The sequence below is a fragment of the Falco rusticolus genome, chromosome 16 (genome assembly GCF_015220075.1).
Source record: "Falco rusticolus isolate bFalRus1 chromosome 16, bFalRus1.pri, whole genome shotgun sequence".
Classification (NCBI taxonomy): Eukaryota; Metazoa; Chordata; class Aves; order Falconiformes; family Falconidae; genus Falco; species Falco rusticolus.
Window position 1 is genome coordinate 5,878,027 of NC_051202.1, and position 19,927 is coordinate 5,897,953.

Consider the following 19,927-nt stretch of genomic DNA (forward strand, 5'->3'; position numbering starts at 1 on the left):
GTGTTCCCTTGGCTGGTCCCCAAGCCCTTGCTCGCAGCGTGGGGACCCCTGTTCCCACCTCGCCGGAGGGGCTGGAGCACCCCCCGAAGGGCCGTGGGCTGGTTTGGGGCTCAGGTTGGAGCAGTGATGGTTAAACAAAGCTACTGCTGCTCCCTGGCCTCACGGTCGGTCCCTTGCTCCGGGTGTAAATGCGATCCCTGGATGCTGGGGGCTTCTCCTGCTGCAAAACCCACGGGAGAGGAGCGCGTGGCTCCCCAAATCCCCACGAATAACCCCAAAAGCATGTCGGGGAGGGGGGGGGGGGCTTAGCTGAAATCGGGGCACCACAGCCTTTTTGGGGGGTGATGGGGAAGTGAGTGGAAAAATGAATCCCAGCATTTTCCGCTGGATAAGCAGCATCTGGGGAACATCCCAGAGCCCCGCGGCCCCTGTGTGTGTGTGTGTGTCCCAGGCTTCATGTTTCCCTCTTTCCAGGCGGTTCGGGAGCCGCTCCCCGCGGTGAGGGGCTGGGGGCCGCCCCGGTGTCGCCCCCCGGGGCCGGGGGAGGCGGGCAGGGCCGGGCCGGGGCGGGACCGGGCCGGGGCGGGGAGCGGCGGCCCCGCGGGGCGGTGAAAAGGAGCCGCGGGGGCAGCGGCAGCTCCGCCGCCCGTCATGAGGGCAGCGCTCGCCCCCGGCGTCCGCCTGCTCCGCGCCCTCCCCCGGGACAGCCGGTGAGCGGGAGGGGGGCGGCGGAGCACCGGGATGGGGGCAGGCACTGGGATGGGGGTACCGGGGCACCGGGAGGGGGCCGGCACCGGGCTGGGGGCACCGGACTTGGGGTACCGGGGCACCGCGCCTGGGGACAGGCACCGGGCTGGGGGCACCGGGGCACCGGGCTGGGGGCACCGGACTCGGGGCCGGCACCGGGCTGGGGGCACCGGGGCACCGGACCTGGGGTACCGGGGCACCGCGCTTGGGACAGGCACCGGGCTGGGGGCACCGGGACCCGGCGATGGGGGGCAGGCACCGGGGTGCGGGCAGCGGCACCGGGATGGGGACGGGCACCGGGATAGGAACTGGCTCTGGACCAGGGGACCGGCACAGGGATGGGGGCAAGCTCTGCCCCGGGGTCAGTCGCCCGGGGACCGGCACGGGGATGGGGACCGGCTGTGCACCGGGGTCACTTGCCCGGGAACCAGCCCTGGACTAGACCAGCAGCGGGATGGGGACCAGCCCTGGGGTGGGCACCGGCTCTGCACTGGGGTCATTCACCCGGGGACCAGCACCAGGATGTGCCCTAGACCCAGGGACAGGCACCGGGCTGGGGACTGGCTCAGCACTGGGGTCACTTGCCCCGGGACTGACACTGGGATGTGCCCCGGACCCAGGGACTGGCACTGGGGTGGGGACCAGCACTGGAGCAGGGTTCCCTTGCCCCAAGGAACCAACACTGGGCGGGGGGTCACTTGCCCAGGGACCAGCACCAGAATGGGGACTGGCCCTGGACCAGTGGCCACTCGCCCGGGGACAAGCATCGCCCCTTGGGCTCTGGGTCCTCCCTGAGATGGGACCCGGTGCAGCACGGGCAGCGATCCTGGGGGCTGGGCATGGCCCGGAGCTGGAGCCCCCCTCGCAGGGCCGGAGGGCACCGAGCCCCACGCAGCCACTGCGGGGCTGCAGGGGGATGCGCGGGGACCCCGAGATGGGCAGCAGCACGCGCTGAGCCTCAAACTGTCCCTCCCGCATGTGCCAGGCCCTTGCCTTCAAATTTCGGTGGGATGTGGCCAACACGGAGATAACGCTGGTTCCCCTCCTTTTCAGCGAGGTGACAAGCTCGCTGCTGGTTTGATTTTATTTAATGTATTTATTTTTTGAAAGCCTGTTGCCAAACAACCCCCGTGCTTTTCCATCAGCAGTAATTTTCCCTGCCAGAACACATGGGGTAAAAAAAAAAAAACCAACCCCAAGCATTCGGCCCAGTCGGGTACCGCACATGGAGTTTCTCTTCCCCTTCCTCGCTGTGGCCTCTCTGCTCCCCTCTGGTCAGCCCTGCAGCCAGCAGCGGTGATTTTGGTGGGGTTTGTTTATTTTTTGGGAGTGGGAACCAGCAATTTTTCAGCTGCTGTGCAGTCTCGAAGCTGCCCTGGATTTGCAGGGTGCCTGTACTTGCTGCTGTTTAGTAAATCGAAACTGTGAAGAGGAGAAGAGGGGTAGGCTGGGTTAAAACTGAAAAAAAACCAACCAACCCACAATGTTTTTTTTTTTTCTTCTAAACTTCAGTAACCCGTGACACTTCTCGGTGCCGCAGCTGCCCCTGACCACTCAAATCCACTGCACTATCGTAAAACCCTCTGCAAAACCCTCCCTAAATGCAGGATGAGACCCCTTGGAGATGTTCATCCCGCTCTGGAGGACGCTGCATCTTATTTTGGATTCTCCAGGCTTTATCCATCAGCTTTCCTGGCAGCAGCATGCCCATCCCTGAGCCCAGACCCTTTTCCACCCCACCCACCCCCAGTTGTTTTTTTTTTCCCAGTTTGTCTTAATAATCAGCAATGGGAATGATGATGAATCAGCTGCGATCTGGTGCCCTGTTTCCACTGTGACGCCGGGAAGGTGCTTGCTCACCCCCCGGTTTGCTGGGACAGCTGCTTGGGGAAGGGGAAATGCTGATGAGCACTCTCCCCAAAGCTCAGCTGATCTTTTTAAGCCACATCCTTAGCAATTTTTGGCGAGGAATGTGCGTGGTCGCCTCCCTACAGGCTTGCCTGAGCCGGTTCAGCTCACCGGTCCGGCAGCAGAGTCCCCGTTTGGTGCTGAGAGAATATTTTGTTGGGGAAACAAGCAGAAACGACCCCATTTTTCCCCTTTTCCCATGTGTTTCTCAGACCCCCACAGGTTAAATGGCACCGGAGCTGCATGTGTGCATCCTAAAGTCACATCTGCATCCGGAGTGGCTTCAACCTGGCACGGCGGTGGCTCTCGCCGCCTTTACCTGATAGTTTTCTTCAAGAAGCATGAATTTTGGGGTTGGGGAAAGAAGAGCACGGCTATCGCTGAGGCTGGAGATAGCCGAGACATCCCTGCCAGGCTGGGCTTTGCTAGCTGGGATGGTGACAGGCCCCCCCACCCCGTCCCCATCCTTGCCCCCCTACCCCTGACCTCTCTACTGGCTTTATCCTGCAGCTATCGGGGACTGACGCTGGTGCTGACCTTCCTCTGCTACACCAGCTACCACCTCTCCCGAAAACCCATCAGCATCGTCAAGGTTAGCTCCAGCCTCGCACCCCCCACACCTGCGGGGAGAGAGGACACGGGGGGTCCTTGAGCATCCCGCTTTCACCCCTTCCCTCCCCCCGCAGAGCCAGCTGCACCCCAATTGCTCAGCCTTGGGTCCGAACCCCCGCAATGACTCCAACAGCACCACGTGGTGCAGCTGGGCACCCTTCGGTAAGGCTAAGCCCCCCCCCCCCATCACCCCAAAACTGACCCCCATGGCAGCAGAGATGGGCTCCCCCCCATGCCCTTAGCCAGGTCGTGGCCAGAGATTTTGGCAGGGGGCCGGCTGCTCGTTAGGCAGCCGGAGGTAATTAAGTGGCACGCCTCTGCCCGGTGCTCCCGGGCCGAAGGGCAGCAGCGGGTGGTGAAACCGGGGCTGGGATGGGAGCGGGTCCCAATGCCGATGGCACCCGGCCATGCTCCGAGAGCCGCCCCCCGGGAAGGAGGGTTTTGGGGACAGGGGACGAAGACGGGGGTCAGGCTGACGTGGCCCCCATATTTCTTTTCCAGATGGGGACAACTACAAGGAGCTTTTTGGGGCGCTGGATAATGCCTTCCTGGTGGCCTATGCCATCGGGATGTTTATCAGGTACCCAAGTCCTTTGCAACCCTTTCCCTCCACACACCAGTATGCACCAGTTTACCAGGAATGCTAATGGGAAAGGAGCTGGGCACTGGGATCCACTTGGGATTCAGGCACTAGCTCAGTGCGGTAACACACGTTGGTGGCATCACCCGTGACAGCTCCTGGCTGCGCTCTTCCCTCTCTCCCCAGTGGCATTTTCGGGGAGCGCCTCCCCCTGCGCTACTACCTGTCGGGGGGGATGGTGCTGAGTGGGCTCTTCACCGCACTCTTTGGTCTCGGCTACTTCTGGGACATCCACGTCCTCTGGTACTTCATCCTCGTGCAGGTGCGTCCGCGCTGGAGGATGCTCTGGCTCTGGATTTTACCACCATGGCCTCATCCAGGGGTTTTTTGGTGGCTTTTGGGGACAAGAGTGGCCCAGTTCCCGAGCAGGGGAATGCGAGGCATTTCCACTCCCTGCAAAACCTGGTTGCACGTGGCGTGGGTGCCGAAACCACCGAGTGTGCCTGTCCCGATAAGCAGGGCGGGCAGGCGGTTTGGCAACACCAGCCGCTCCCAATTTAGCCACGGGAAGGATCCGAATGGCTCCAGATTGCCCCAGCAGGAAAAAAAACCAACCCAAACTGGGTGTTTTCTTGACAGTTTTGGGATGGGGGTGGCTATTTTTGAGCCCAAAATGGCATGGGGGGCTGTGTGGATCGAGTCCATGCCGTGCCAGGTGCCCGACGGCACCGCGTGGTGCTGCCTGTCTCTTGCCAGGTCTGCAACGGGCTGGTGCAGACGACGGGCTGGCCCTCCGTCGTGGCATGCGTCGGAAACTGGTTTGGGAAAGGAAAGTGAGTGTTTCTCCGGCATGTCCCACCCCGGTCCTGGTCCCTGCCAGCCCCGGCAGCCGCCCTGGCGATACTGACCCTGGCTCTGTCCCCTCCAGGAGAGGTTTGATCATGGGCATCTGGAACTCCCACACGTCCGTCGGCAACATCTTAGGGTCACTCATCGCTGGCGTTTGGGTTTCGTCTGCCTGGGGCCTGTCCTTCATCGTGCCCGGCATCATCATCGCCGCCGTGGGCATCGTCTGCTTCTTCTTCCTGGTGGAGTGTGAGTGGCATCATCTGGGGCACCGCAGGTGACTGGTGTCACACTGATATCAGCAGGGCCACAATTTTTCACCTTACTCGTCTCCAAGTGTCTTTGGCAACCCCAAATACTGACTGCCAGCTTGTGGCAAGCAGGGATGTGGACCATGACCACCACGGGGATGCTCAGCATCCTTTGGGGTCATCCAGGCAGGCTCAGCCCCTGTGCTGGTTGCTCCTCTCAGCCTGTCTTTCTTAGAAACATTTGCGAAGCCCTTTGGGATTTTACTGGGGGTTTTCACTGCTGGGAAGCGAGTACCTGGAGATGCTGCCCAGCTCTGGGGGTTCCCAGCCCCACGTTTCTCCTCTGCAGTGTCAGATGCTGGAGGGAGAGCAGGTGGACCAGGGCTGGTCCAGGCTCTCACGGGATCTCCTTTCTCCCTGCAGATCCCGAGGACGTTGGCTGCAGTCCACCTCTGCATCATGTGAGTTGAATCGATTTCCAGTGGGCTTGTCCTGGGTGGGGTGGTCGCTCTTTACAGTGAAACAACCAGGGCATCAGGTCATAACATCAGAAATCAGAGCGATGTTCAGTTGTCACAGAGGATGCTCGTTGCTATTCTGGTGTAAGCATCCCCCGGGTCACATTCTGGCAGCAAACTGGATGTTTCAGCTCCTTCCAGCAATGAGAGCCACGTCTCCTGCTCTTGGCTTGCTTTTAGATGGCCTCCAACGAGGAGGATGCTGGAGGAGTGACCACCAATGCGAAGGATCCCGAAGCGGTCACGTCCAACGAGGGGCCGCTGAGCATCTCCGGCCAGAGCACTGCGGAGTGCTCCGACAGCCCCAAGGAGCCAGCTGAGGAGCCCGAAGCCATCAGCTTCCTCGGGGCGCTCCGGATACCCGTGAGTCGCAGGATGCCTCTGGCATCGTGATGGGGATGGAGGAAAGAGCAAAACCAGGGCAGCTCACCCCATCAGTGGGGTGCCCACAGGGCAGAAAACTGGGGGGAAAACCCACCCTCTGGAGGAAGCTGGGAGGAGGAGGAGGCTCTGATGTCTTCTCCTTTCCTCCCAGGGTGTGGTGGAGTTCTCCCTTTGCCTGCTCTTTGCCAAGCTGGTGAGCTACACCTTCCTGTACTGGCTGCCCCTCTACATCGTGAACGTGGGTGAGTTTTTGGGGGTGGTGAGGCAGGAGCAAGCCTGCTCAGGGGAGCATCTCCTCACCCCTCTTCTCTCCCTCGCAGCTCATTTTGGTGCCAAGGAAGCTGGGGACCTGTCCACCCTCTTCGACGCTGGGGGCATTTTAGGTTTGTCACATACCTGGGCAGAGGGGGTGGATCGGGATTGATTTGGGGACAATCCTGGCCTTGACTGAAAATCCCCTCCACAGGTAGGTAGCACAATCCTTTTCCCTGGAGCACCATGGTGAGGTTTACTCGGCATTCATAGCACTCAGTAGGCAGCAAAACCCCCTTGCTTTTATTTTGCCATCCACGTGACCATCACAACACCTTTCCTCGGGTCTCGCTTGCTCAGGCTCTCCTTTTTCTTAGATTAATAATACATTTTACAAGCGTGGAGGAGAGCAGAGCTGCATGCAAGTGTAGGGAAACCATCTGCAGTGAGAAAGTGGTAGGGATAAATCAAAGCTCTTCACTCTGATATTATTATATTTAGCCTTGGGGGCATTTTGCTCAAAAGTTGGGGGATGAAAGAGCACCACGGTGCAGCTTCCCATTGGATTTTGGGCTCAGCTAGGGCAAAGCTTTGCTGCTGCATGGTGGCGTGACTGACACCTGCGACTTCTTCTTGCAGGGGGGATCTTTGCTGGCCTCATCTCTGACTACACCGGCGGCAGAGCCACCACGTGCTGCGTGATGCTCATCGTCGCTGCTCCCATGGTGCGTTGTCACATAGGGAAAAACCTCAGTCACGAGGGTTTCCTCTCCTCCAGCTCCTTTGAGTCACGGCTGCCTTCTTCTTCCCAAGCACCCGGGATAAGCTGGTCACGCGCTCGGCCGAGATGAGAGCTGGGGGATCGATCCACGTGCCCAGATGTTCCCAGGGTGGATGTGCAGATCGGGGGGCTGGGAGGGGATTGTAGAGTCTTTGACAGCTAAAAAGAAACCCCATTATGGTTTTTTTTCCCCTCCATCCTGCCATAGCCCTGCTCTGTCTTAAAGCCTTGGGGGTTCCACTGAGCTGGTCCAGCTTGGTCCCTTTGCTTTGCATCCCAAAAGCCCCCGTGCCGATGGCCTCATGCTCCACCGGCGCTTGGCTGGGCCGTCCTTCCCGAGCACCTGCAAGGCGCTCGTTTGGCTTTGCCGCCACAAAAAGGCGGCTAATTAGCTGTAATCCAAGCCTGGCTGGCGCTGGCTTGTGAGCCTCTCCCCTCCGAAGAGGCTGGCACATGCTGAAAAGCAGAGGGGCTGCGTCACCTCCCCGTCCCCCCGCAGTGCCGGCAGGCGAGTTCCCGTCTGCCTTCAGCCGGCGAGGAGGCGTGTGAGCCTCGCTGGGCCATAAATCGCGGCAGCACCTCTGTTCGCCGGCTGCCAGGTATTTCATCTGGCAGGCAGACGGCGGGACGCAGAGCCAAGGGCACGCTCAGCTCCCCATCCCGGCTGGGGCTCTCCTGTCCCGACGCTGCGTAGCGGCAGGAGCCTGCCAAGCTTGGCGCCCGTGATAATTCAAGTCCCCACCTTCTCCATCCTGTCCCCAGGGTGCTGCTGCAAGGAAAACGCTTGGGAAAACAGCTGGAATAACCATGACTGGTTAATCTCGTGTCTCTTTTCCAGCTGTTCCTGTATAACCACATCGGCCAGAACGGCATCGGCACGTCGATAGGTAAGGAGCTCCCCAGCGCCTGTCGCTGAAGGGGCGGTGGGACACGCTGCGGACTCACTTGCCTTTATTTCTCCTCTGGAGCTGAGCTCCCGGTCCAGGATCTGGGAGAGGGTGGCGCTGGATGAGTCTTTGCTGCCCGCGGGGTGGGATGTCTGGGGGAAAACAGAGATGGACGGGAGGTGGATGTGTGGAACAGCAATGGCCACACATGGGCCGGGGATGATGGCCCCAACGTCCTGCTGTTCCTTGCACTTAAAAGATTTAATCTCTTCCTGGGTATCTCGGCGGCTGGCATGTTCCTCACAGCGATGCTGATAGTCTGCGGTGCCCTGGTGAACGGACCCTATGCTCTCATCACGACAGCAGTTTCGGCAGATTTGGTAAGAGGCACACCTCAGACCCTGGCACGCCGCTCTTGCACACCCACAAGCGGCTCCCTTTCTTCCCAGAGGGATGTTTGCTTCCATTTCTGCATTTTAGCTGTTTCCCAATGCCTCTGGAGCCCAGCGGAGAAGGGCAGGGCTCTCACACCTCGTGCTGCGGTTCACACCCTCCTTTAAACACAGCCTTTTGTCCCATTACCTTGGCTGTGTGACTCTACTTCAGCCCTGCTGCACCTCCCTCGGAGCACAGAGTGGGAAAATTTGCTGGGAAACCTGGGATGGCTGCTCGCTGTTGGCGATCCAGGTTTTACCGGGGTTTGGCTGCGGGCAGCGTCCGAGTTCGGATCTTTTTGCCCACAGCTGGGTCTGATACATGGGAATTGCCGCCCGGGGTGTGAACGGCCTCACACTAGGACTTGCCAGCTGTGGCCCCCGAGGTTGTTTTTCTTTTTGATATTTTACTCCTCCATCCCTGCAGGGAACCCACGAGTCTCTCAAAGGCAATGCCAAAGCCCTTTCCACTGTCACGGCCATCATTGATGGCACAGGATCCATAGGTATGTATGCCTGGGGGATGCAGAGCGCTGATTTCCCCCTGTGCTGGGGGGGGTCCTGGTCCCCTCTCCCCCCCCCAAACAGGGCATCGCCTAATGTGGCTCATGTCCCCTCACAGGTGCTGCGCTGGGGCCGCTGCTCGCAGGAATCATCTCTCCCACGGGCTGGAATAACGTCTTCTACATGCTGATAGCAGCCGATGTCTTGGCTTGCCTGGTAGGTTGCTCCTCGCTGGGACTTGTTTTGCTCCCCTGGATATTCAAGGGCTCCCTTTTAGCTGCCCGCTCGCCCCTGGAGGGCAGGGATGGTCCCTGGGAACAGCCAGGTACTGGGCATATTGCAAAGCCCCGTATGCTCTCCAGACCTTTGCCTCCATTCATTTGGCTTTTTCCAATGACCTCCTCTGTTCATGGTTGTAGCTCACGCGCTCTTCCCTTGCAAAAGCCTTAAAATTTCCCTCCTGGTGGTGGAAATGCTCACGCTGGGGCTGATGGCTTTGCAGTCTCCGGTGGCTGCAGACCCGTCAGCCCCACAAGGATACCCCCCCCTCTTTCCCTCTGCAGCTCCTCACTCGTGTGGTGGTCAAAGAAGTCCGTGGGTGGTGTGGCTACATGGTGAGGAAGAGAGGGTACGTACGTACCACCCCAGGGTGGCCTCTGGTCCCACAGTGCCAAAACACGGCATCGATGCTGCTCTGGAAAGACGTGTGTTATCCCTTGCTGTCACTGCTGCATCACTGCACGGGCATCACGTCAGGCGTCGCGAGGCCGGCTGCCTGATGTCTCACTCCTGTGGGCACAGAGAGACATTTCCACCTCGAGCCAGGGCAGCACCCAGGGGATTTTAGCCACCTGAGCCTCGAGAAACTCCCTTGGTGCTAAAGACGCCATCCTTGTATCTTTGTAGCTCTAGCGTGCAGCTCACAGAGTCAGTGCTGGATGGGAAGTAGCTCAGTGTGAGTATCTCCGCTTGAGCCCCAAGGATTAAATGCAAATGCAAGCCTGATTCGCCCTGATTTCGAGTTTCGCTTGGCAGGCTCAGCCTAGACACAGCCTCTCCAGTGAAAATGTAAAGGCTGAGATCAAGCTTGGGAATCAAAGGATGAAATTGCAATGGCCGAGGAAGAGTGTGGACGGGCGGGTGGGCGGCGCATCCTTGCCTTCAGCTGACTCACGAGATGCTAGCCCAGATACCCAATCGATTGGCATTGATTAATGCACCTAAAATGGCCAAATTTATAGGCTGACTTGCCCCCTGTGCTAATGAGCTTGATTAACACAGAGTCTGGGCTCACTAATCAAATCCACGGCCAAATCACTGCAGTGAGGGTATAAATAATCTCCAAATCAGCACTGGCCCGACTCCCATCGCACCGAAGTCCCCTCCCCTGCGAGCGCTGAGGGGTGAGGGGCCACAGGCAGTCCCGGTGGTGGGGGTGCCAGACCTCCCGCGAACGTTTGGTCCTTTATGTCTTGTGTTTGCAGGTGAAAGAACAATAGTCTGGGCCTTGCGCTGCGGTAAGTGCAGCCCAAACCTCCTTCCCCGGCCGCCCGCGGAGGGCTGTGGGGCTCCGCTCTCTTGTGCCGGGGCTGGTTGGGGCAAGGACTGTCCTGGCTGGGTTGGCACCATCCTGCCGCCGTATACACCAAAAATCTGGCTGTTTTGTGCTGGGGAAGCAGCTGGTTTGGGGAATGGAGCTTTGGGAATGCGTTGTCTCCTCAGCAGCTTGCAAAGAGGAGGCGCAAAGGCTGGGGGTATCTTGGGTGATATTTCAGCTTTGACCAGACCAAAACCGGTGGCCAGTTCTCCTCTTGGCGCCTGCTTCCCCTCTGGGCTTGTGGTGCAGATGGGGCTGAGCTTTTCCAGCAGAGACGCTTCCCTTTCCATCGCTCCGGCAGTGCTGCGGCACCATCACCCATCGCAGCACCATCACCCACCCTGACACCTCTGACCGCCGCCTGCCGCGCTCAGCCCCTCGCTTCTCTCCTTTGCAGGTTTAAGGAGTTTTGAGGTGCCCCCCGCGAGCCGCCCCGAGCCGAGAGGCCCGGAGGGAGGAGAGGGGCCGGGGCACGCCGGGAATGGGTTCACCTGGGCAGAGCCAAGGCACGGCTCAGGCTCGGCCCCGCGGGCTCGCACTGCCAGCGTGGGTTTGCTTCGGAGGGAGGCAGCGGCCAGGAGCAGTCCAAGGGCCCCCACTGACCGGTTTTCTGGGCTGATTCTTTGCCCTTGGCCATTTTATTAATAAAAACATGCAAAACTGGTGTTGCTACTCCATGCCACTTCCTGGTGGGGCTCGGCCAGGGGTGGTGATCGCACCCCTCTCCTTGCTTTTGTCCACGGGCAGCCTCTTGTTCCTGAGCCTGCCCCATCCTGGCACTTGGTATTTCACAATACTGGTCAGGAGGAGGGTGCCGAAGCACTTAAAGCACTGCCTCACCACCAAAGCACCAATTCTTTTAAGTAATGAGCATCCCCAGGCTTTCCACTGAGCCCAGATTAGGCTGGTTTTACTCCTCGTCTCATCCCGCTGCAAAAAACCAAACCCAAACAGCATTCTTCCCAATTATTATATTTCCTAATTCATACCATTTAGCTGCAAAAGGAGAACCCGCAGCCGTGTATCAGCCCCCACAGCAACCAGCTGCTCACACACTGTGGCCGCTCCGGGTCCAGCTGATGGTCTTCGTTAGATGCCGCGTAATTAGGAGCCCCCAGGAGGTTCAACTGGCGCCGCTGGCCTGTCAGCCACGCAGGCTCCCCGGGGAAGAGTTGGGTCTCGGAGGCCCCGGCAGCATCACTTGATTAAGGCTGGGGCCAGCTGTGCAGCCAGCTGTGTGCTGACGGCAGGGGCCCCGACTTTGATGTGCGAGGCGCTGGGGCGCACGGGGCGTTGACGAGCTGCGGGGTGTGTTTCCCAGCCTGCTCGCCATCCAGGGATTGCACCCGGGCCGGCTCCGGCTCTCCGCCCCGGGGAGAGCAGTACCAGGGGCCAGGGGCTGTGTTTATGCCCAGTATAAATCTGAACTCTAATTGACTTCACCTCCTTGGATCTTAACCCAAGGAGAAAACATCTGGGCCTGATGTGGTTTTATTAAGTGCTGATTTCATCAGCAAAGGGGAAAAAAAGAAAAAAAAAAAAAAAAAAAAAAAAGAAAACTTGCTGGCCAGTTGGATCAGCTCCCTGGAAGGCGATGGAGCGGGACAAGGGGACAGGGAAGCTGGAGAGTGGCAGCTGCATGTTGGAGGTGGCTGGTGGCTGGATGATGACAGCCTTCAGTCCCCTCCACGCTGACAGGAGGGATGCTCGATGGGGCTTGGAAACTTGCCAGTTGCCTGCAGGTCCCTGGGGGAGAAAGCAGGAAAACGATGGGGCAGGCAGAGAAAAGCAAAATCCCCAGTTACCCTTTCTCCCAGGAAAATAACGCCCTCCCTGGGGCAAACGGCGATGGAGCCGTAGGAAGAGGTGTCGGGATGGGGTCTGCTCCTGGCACACGGGGCCTCTGACAGACAGCACAAGGCTCCACGATGCCAGCAGAACACATTTCCAAGCAAAAGATCCCACAAGCCCTGACACACACACAGGGGTGTTGCAAAAGCAAGTTGGTTGGGGGCTCTTTGGTGGTTTTTTTTCCCCCTTTTCTTCCTTGCGCCCCCCACCACCTCCTGCTGAAGCTGCTCATAGTTTTTCCGGGACAAATTTAGGTCTGGGCTGTGTCCCACTCGTGTTTGGAAAGTCTGAGCAGCCTTGGCTGCACTGCTGGGAGCGAGGAGAAAGGGCAGACAGCCCGCAGCAGTTTCAAACTTTAAAAAAAAAAAAAAAAAAAAAAAAAAAAAAAAAGAGCCAAATGCCAAAGAAAACCCCAGATCTCCACGAGATTTTTGAGACTGAGGGGTGGGCAGGAAAGCCGGGGGGGGGGATCCCCTGGGTTTGCCCCAGCCAAAGGACTGTTTAAACTGAGCTGAGTTTTTTTGGTAGAAGTCTGTAAGACTCACCTCGCCTCGTTCCTCCTCTGCAGGAGCGGGGGCTGCTGCTTTTCCCCCCGCCACGAGCCCCCGCCCCACAGCATCACAGGAGAGCATGAACGCGTGGCCGCTGCTGTCCTGCGGATGGGGAAAAAACCACGTCGTGCCTGAAACGAGCTCATTAGGAGCCGTTTGGTGAACACAGATCTATAGGTGACACCACGGCCCCCACTGCAGCGATACCGTTTCAGCCCAGCTTTGCCAGGAGCTGGCCTGGGGAGGGGTCGCACGTCTTTTTGGAGGAATGCTATCGGTCCACCGGGCTGCTGGGAAGGTGAAGAGGTGGCTGGGTCACGGTCCGTAATTACCTATGCAAGGAGCAGCCGGCAAACGCTGAAGGGCTTTTTAATTAGCAGCCAAAGGCAAAGTGGGATTCAACAGCAGGGAAGCTGAAGTCAGCAAAGTCAAGGTGGAAATAAGAGGCCAGCTTTTACCAGTGAGGGTAATTAAGTGCCGGCAGAACGCAGCATGAGGCGTGAGGAATTGCAGTCATTGAAGGACCTTAAATCAAGGAGAGGAGTTTCTCCTGCAGACGCCTGCACTCCCTCCATCCCTGCTCCGGCACTGCTCGCCACCCAGCCTCGGGCAGGAGGGACCGGCTGCCCTCAGGTCGCTCGAGCCTCTGGCGAGCTGGGTACCAGCATCCCAGTGCGGGAGCATCCCTGCACGTTTCTAACGAGCCAGGCAGGGAATTTAGCAGGGACAAGGGCTGTTCTCCCACCTGACCTGAAAGCAGCTTGGCCGCCCTCCTCCTGATGCAGGCAGAATCTTGTGTAAACATCCCTTCTGGCATGACAGGTTTCTCTCGCTGGATTTAGCAGGATTTTTCGCCTGCATGGGGCTGGCACCTCAGGACACGGAGCACCCGGCGCTCCCACCCTGCAAGAGGAAATGGAGGATCATTTGCTCGCAGTTTTGGGAGAAAGCTAGGGTGGAGCAGGGCTCCTTGGCTATAACACCTCCCGAGCTCCCAACACCTTTGCCAGCAACTGAGAGATTGGGATTTAAGCCAAACCCGCCCTCCTGCTGCACATTAATTGCAAAAGAAAATAATCAGGGTGCTAGATGGAGGTGGATGTGCTGGCGAAAGGTTATCCTCCAGGAGCTGAAGGTTTGGGTGGGGGATGGCAGCAAAAAATCACCATTTGGGGCTGGTTGGAAAGCAGCTACAGCTCATACCGATTCATTGATGCGGTCTTTCCTTTCCCAAAAATAAACAGGAACTGTCTGGAAAGCCCCTGCACGGGGAGGAGCAGGATTGCCCAGAATAAATAAATACACAGAGAGAGCTCATGTTGAGTTCATCCAGCCGGTCGTTCCCCGCTGCCGAGGGTGGCGAGGGATGAGGATGGAGCTCAGAGTGTCCCGGGGGGGGGCTCTTTTCCCAATTAACAGGGTTTCTGGGAGAGCGCTGAAATGGCCTCCTCCTGCAGCGTCGCGTTCCGCTCTCCCCAAAACATCCCCGGCACCACGAGCCTTTTGACTCATTTCAGTTACAACCAGATTAAGCCAACAGAAACAGCAAATATCTTGGGTGTATTTATGGTGCGAAACTGGAAAAAGCTTCACATTCCTGCTTTTAGGGTTGATTTTTTTTTTTTTTCAGTGCGCCAGCCGCTTTTGCTGCGGTTTCCCCATTTGTCGGACTGGAAGCCTGGCAAGGTGCTGCCATCTCCGGCTGGCACCGTTTGCCACCGCGGCACACCAAGCACGGGGAATAAAGACACGGCAGCCATGGAGCCGGAGCGAGCTGTGAGACTAGCTTCGTGTTCATAAATGTTATTAAGATGATGAATTAAATATGAATTTTGTTTCAGGCATAACTTCGAAATCACCAAGAGACCCGATGCGCTTGTGTTGCATAAATGCTCGGCGTGTTCCTTAACACGATAGTTCAACTCCCTTGGACATAGGCTCCAGGATGGGAAGGGATTGAGCATTTACGCAGCTCAGAAGTAGACACCTCTCCTCTGCCCTTTTTTTGAAATGTACTTACACATTTTTAGCTGGTTGAGTTAGGGCTCCTGTGTCCTGGGGCATTTTCTGCAGGGGAAGTGTCATCTCCGAGCCCGCTCGCTCCGCCTTATTAATCTTGCATGTCCGGATGTTAATATTTTGTGACTGACAACTGTCAGGACAGGGCTGGGAGAAGCTGGCCGGTTCTTTTATTTACCATTCACCATCTTCAGTTCAAAATGAAAAAAAAAAAAAAAAAAAAAAAGCCAAAAGAAAAAGAATCTCTAAAAACGGGTGGGGGTGGGGGGGAAATATCTCTATGAGAGCTGTGTTTCTTGCCCTCAGGTTTTTGGCTATATTGCCTCCAAACACAACTCAGGGCTGCGGCACTGGCTCGCGCTCGGCTTTATCCTCACAGCAATACCCACTGGCCACTCAGCCGTGAAATGCTGAGCAGCTCCATCCCTCCAGGGTTGGAAAACACGAGCTCTAGCATAACTCACCTCACCCAGCTACTGCGAGGCACCTGTGGGAACCTCTCCCCAGCACAGCATAGATGGTGACGGCTCCTTCCCTGCTCCAAAACCAGTCACACGATACTCCGGGCCACCAAAATGCTTTTCTCCTGCAAGAAATCTAAAAGCCTTGTGAGACTTCACGCAAGAAATCATCTCTACTGAGGGATGGCTAAGACAGCCAAAGCAGTAATTATTGCTAGTTAAGTACAGCACAAGCTGCTATCAACAGATTGATTTGCAGCACAGGCTCGAGACGGAGGTATCTGACAGCCAACAGCTTGGCTCAGTCTCCCTGCTACACTTCAGCAGGGCTGTTCCCCCCAGTTTCAATGCCAAAATTGGGAGAGAAATGGGATTTGACCCCGTCGCTGCTGCTGGAAAACATAAAAAGCGTTTTTCCCCCACAAAAGGAAAGGTAGTGGAGTCTATTACAAACTCCAAACATCTGCACTAGCGTGAGCAACACTTCAATGTTTTAGGGTAGCAGAAACCATAAGCCTTCAACTCCCCACCCAGGATGACAACTCGAGGTGGCAACACACACTGGAGACGCTTGAGCTTTGAAAAGCAGGAGGGGTTTTTGTGGGCTGGCAGGATTGTTTAGCGCAGGGAGAGATGAGACCTGGCTTTCCTCTGCATTCTTGCAGAAGGGAGATTTTAATTTGCCTGTTTGGGCATTATTTTGCATGTTGTTCTTTCCTCACTCCAAAGCATCGGGTTTCCAGTCAAAAGGATCGTTTCCAACAATCCACAACCACAGGCTGAATTTCCTAAAAAAACCCCACATCTGCCACAGCAAAAGGCAGTTTTCAGAGACACTGGCACCAAAGGGTGGCAAAAGGTGACATTCCTGGAGAATAAATGAAGCCTGAGTCGGGGTTTCTCAGAGAGTTTTATTAAAATAAGGTGAAAAAGGCATGGTAACAAACCATCTCTTGTGGATAACGATAACAAACCATCTCGGTTCAGTTCATTACACTGAAGTGTAGTACAAAGTGCATGGATTTCAACTCTCCTGTAAAAGAGAAGAGAGAGGTTAAAACACCTTTGCAGTCTACAGAGGCTTGAACCCCCCTGGAGAGTCAGGCGAGTGCTCATGCTCAGTTCAAATTCTGCTTTTCAAGATGAAACACACAGCACTGGATGCAAGCGACACACTTCACTTGCTTTGCCGGTTCTTTCTGAGCTCAGAAAAAACGATACATTCACCTCCAGAACAGTCTCCTGGTCTCCCTTCCTGGTTTATTTTCCATGAAATTGGGATTTCCTCTTTCAGGGATTGCTGTCTCCAGCTGTCGCTAGCTGCTGTGGAGTGGCTTGGCATGCACTGGCTCCATGAGGTGGTAAATCAGGAGCAGGAACAGGCACCCAAGTAGGACCAGGCTCATCACGGCCAGGAGGACGAAGCGGCCAATAAAGAAGGTGTCCACGATCTGCAGAGAATGGAAAAAAAACCCCAAAAGACCACAAAACATGTTACCACCTTGGTCTGCTCCGGGAGCCTGGAAGGAGCATGCCAATGTCCTGGAAAAGAGTACTGTCAGAGAAGATCACCCCAGGAGGAAAAGCTTTGGGGTTCCCCCAGATTTCTCCACTTGCTTTTCATTCCTGACATAGGAGCTCCCTGTTGGAAGTGGGGTGTGTGACAAATGATTGAAAGAATCTCTTTTCTCTGAAAAAAGTCACTCGCGGGAAAGCTACTGCGGAGGAAAGGAGCAGCACAGTACTGAACACAGGGAAGAAATGCCAGTCAGATCCTGCAGCAGCACTCCCCAGTCACGAACCTACCAGTGCTGCAAGGAACTGCAAACGATTCTTCCCTTTTAGAGGGGAAATGGGGAGAAAAAGAAAAAAAAGATTTTTAAAAAGAGGATACAGTGGCAAGACAAGACACAATGAGAAGCCAGCTGCAAGAAGGTTGGTTACGAAATCATCCTCTGCTCCTGAGACTACCCCAAAGCCTGGCTCACCCCCAGCTCAGTTTTATAAATTGCATTAGCACACGCTCAGCCTTGGTGTTGCTGCAGAAAGAGTCTCTTGTGAGCAAAGCGTTGGCTCCTTCTGCACGTTTCACTTTTTAATTAGCCAATTAGCAGAGTTTCAGTGCAGAAAACCCAAGTCATGTATTATTGATAGTCAGGGCAGGTCCAGTCCAATTGAAGATCCAAAAAAAAAAAACCACCAAGCGCTTTCCCATTCCATCGGCCTCCCGGGCACAAACACGCGCTCAGCTGCCCTTCATCTTGCTTCTAACCTTTACACGAGCAGGTCCCATGCAAGGCAGAGAAAAGAAAAAACTTACAAGTATCTTTAGTAAGGATTTACACAGATCAAGATCTAGAAAAGCAATAATTAATGTGCATTAATAATAGAACAGAGGAAATGGCACCTAAAACGCCACAAAACTTTGTGTATTCAAAGCCCAACGAGCTGTGGGAGAGCTCAAGATGGCAGCTCAGGCAGCCTGATGTGACCCAGAACTGGGGTAGATCCCTGTGCCTGTCAACATAGACAAGGCGCTGTCTAAAAATGCAGATGGCTCCACGCTTGAGCACGGTAGTAACCTACAAGAGAGCTGAAGAGCAGTTACTAGGCTTCAAAATAGAAAACAGAGCTGGGGCAAAGCGAAAGGCTGCAGAATTAGAGGGGAAATTATCAAAGCTCCCTGCCACATGGCTATCGGCACGCTCCGGGGTGCGATGGAAGATGGAGAGCTGTGGACTAAACTGCGCAAGGGGGTGGCAAAGGGGGAGCAGCAGCTGCTGGAGCTCAGGGCTGAGCTGGGAGGGAAAAAAATAGGAGTGGGATTCCTGCACAGAGCCCCTTGGGCCTGGGCCTGGGAGAATGGGAGCTAAAACCCACGGGTCATGTACAACAGCATGTAAATAAGGGATTTGGTTAAAGAGATAAATAGATACTTGTTCCATGAGCGACACAGCCTGCACCAACAGGAGCCTGCACCAGAGATGGAGCCGCAGGAGACTCAAAAGGAAGCACAGGCCCATCCCCGAGGCAAAGGCCCATCCCTGGGACCTAGGGCAGCTGCTGGGGCCCACCCGGAGGAAAAGACCCATCCCCAGGGCCCACCCTGAGGTAAAGTGCCATCCCCAGGGCTTGGGGGTGCCCTTGGGGGCCACCCCTGAGGTAAAGGCCCACCCCCAAGGCCTACCCTGAGGTAAAGGCCCATCCCCTGGGCCTGGGGGTGCCCATGGGGGCCACCCCTGAGGAAAAGACCCATCCCCAGGGCCCAGGGGCACCCTTAGGGCCACCCCTGAGGTAAAGGCCCATCCCCAAGGCCTTGAGGTGCCCATGGGGGGCCATCCCTGAGGTAAAGGGCCATGCCCTGGGCCTGGGGGCGACCTTGGGGCATCCCTGAGGTAAAGGCCCATCCCCAGGGCCTGGGGGCGCCCATGGGGGCCGCCTCTGACATAAAGGCCCATCCCTGAGGTAATGCCCCGCTATCCCCGGGCCCGCTTGGCTACGCAAAGCCGCGGCGTGGGCTCACCTCATCGGCGACGGCTGCGGGCGGACCCTTGTCCTCCCGGGGGAAGAGCAGTAGCGCGGCGCTGAGAACGGCGGCTCCAAGCGTCACCAGCACCACGGCGAGCCTGCGGGGAGAGGCGAGCGGAGCGGCCTCAGCACCAAAGCCGGCCTGGTCTGCACCTTCCACACCCCCTTTCCCGCTGCTCACCGGGCCCGCCCGGCCGCCCGGGAAAGCGCCAGGCAGAGCAACAGCACCAGCCCCCAGAGCAGCTGCAGCACCAGCACCCCCGGCCCAACGCCCAGCTCCATGCCCGCCATGCCGCCCGCCACGGCCGCTTCCGCCTAGCAACCGCGCCGCGCCTCCGTGGCCAAGCCAATCAGCGCCGCCCGCCTCTCGGTCGTCTCTTCCCATTGGCTGCGGGGCAGGGCGCGGGGGCGGGGGCAGGGCGCGGGGGCGGGGGCAGGGCTTTTCCCGCGCCGCGAGAGGCAGGGGCGCGCCACAGGGCTCTGTACACGTGGGCCCTGGCCTTGGCCCTCCTGACGGCCGGTAACTCCACGAACGCTCCTCCAGCCGCTGCCCTTCCCGTGGCTGAGTCCACCATCCCGGTTCTGGCAGGTGGTCCCGGTGCAACGGGGATTTCCCTTATCCCTGCTCCCGCTGCAAACGGATCGGTGCTTAATTAAGCCAGCGTTGCTCGTTGTATAGGCTGTACCACCGGCCCTAGCTGCCAGCAAGATCCTGCCCACCCTGCTGCAGGGAGCACCTTGCTCGAGCAAAGCCTCAGCCCCCAAACCCTGGAAAGGTATCTGCCCATGTTCCCAAAATATTTAGGGCCGACATCAGGTCCCTTTGGTTAACACAGGCACGCAGACGCGGCTGGCTATGGCAGGGTCTTACATGGCTGTGGGACAGCCATGGTGGGGGTCGGGGGGCTGCCACACCAAGTTGAGCAGGTTTGTCAATGCACCGAGTGTATTTGAATACCAAGACAAGAGGGGCTTCCATTTTAAACCCATTTTCAAATCCTCTTCCTTGCCCATCAGACTGGCCAGTGTGGTTTGATGGGTGACTTGATGCCAGTACTCAGGGCTTATCTACCAGTTAACTTGGAAAAAAAAAAAAATGTTGATATATTCAGTTTTTCCTCTCAATGACTTGAAGTCTGATGATACTTTCACTGCATAAAATGTCACTTAGCTGCTGTTTTCTTTCTGTCATTTCTTTCAATGGGAGGAATAAACT

At 57.0% G+C, this 19,927-nt stretch overlaps 2 protein-coding genes across 8 annotated transcripts; one reads left to right on the plus strand and one right to left on the minus strand.

Annotated features, from left to right (window-relative positions):
* Window positions 1-616: 616 nt before the first annotated feature.
* Window positions 617-10,956, plus strand: SLC37A2 (solute carrier family 37 member 2). 6 transcript variants are annotated; one of them, XM_037409989.1, is made up of 20 exons: window positions 617-710; window positions 3,166-3,247; window positions 3,342-3,429; window positions 3,769-3,847; window positions 4,034-4,169; window positions 4,604-4,680; window positions 4,776-4,942; window positions 5,368-5,405; window positions 5,643-5,825; window positions 5,998-6,088; window positions 6,167-6,229; window positions 6,738-6,823; window positions 7,718-7,766; window positions 8,073-8,146; window positions 8,628-8,706; window positions 8,823-8,920; window positions 9,268-9,332; window positions 9,611-9,659; window positions 10,189-10,221; window positions 10,699-10,956. In XM_037409989.1, exons 1-18 carry the CDS (start codon window positions 652-654, stop codon window positions 9,651-9,653), a joined length of 1,557 nt encoding a protein of 518 aa, XP_037265886.1. In that variant the 5' UTR covers window positions 617-651; the 3' UTR covers window positions 9,654-9,659; window positions 10,189-10,221; window positions 10,699-10,956. The 6 variants fall into 6 exon arrangements, with proteins under 6 accessions (XP_037265886.1, XP_037265884.1, XP_037265885.1 ...); XM_037409987.1 differs by lacking the exon at window positions 10,189-10,221; XM_037409988.1 differs by lacking the exon at window positions 10,699-10,956 and having other exon boundaries at window positions 10,189-10,691.
* Window positions 10,957-16,074: 5,118 nt separating this feature from the next.
* TMEM218 (transmembrane protein 218) lies at window positions 16,075-19,018 on the minus strand. 2 transcript variants are annotated; one of them, XR_005107824.1, is made up of 4 exons: window positions 18,893-19,018; window positions 18,707-18,809; window positions 16,411-16,634; window positions 16,075-16,216 (listed from the first exon to the last, which is right to left on the minus strand). XR_005107824.1 is itself a non-coding variant. In XM_037410056.1 (3 exons), the coding sequence occupies exons 1-3, from the start codon at window positions 19,000-19,002 to the stop codon at window positions 16,500-16,502; spliced, it is 348 nt and encodes a 115-aa protein (XP_037265953.1). In that variant the 5' UTR covers window positions 19,003-19,018; the 3' UTR covers window positions 16,075-16,499. The 2 variants fall into 2 exon arrangements, 1 of the variants encoding a protein (XP_037265953.1); XM_037410056.1 differs by having other exon boundaries at window positions 16,075-16,634.
* Between the last annotated feature and the right edge of the window lie 909 nt (window positions 19,019-19,927).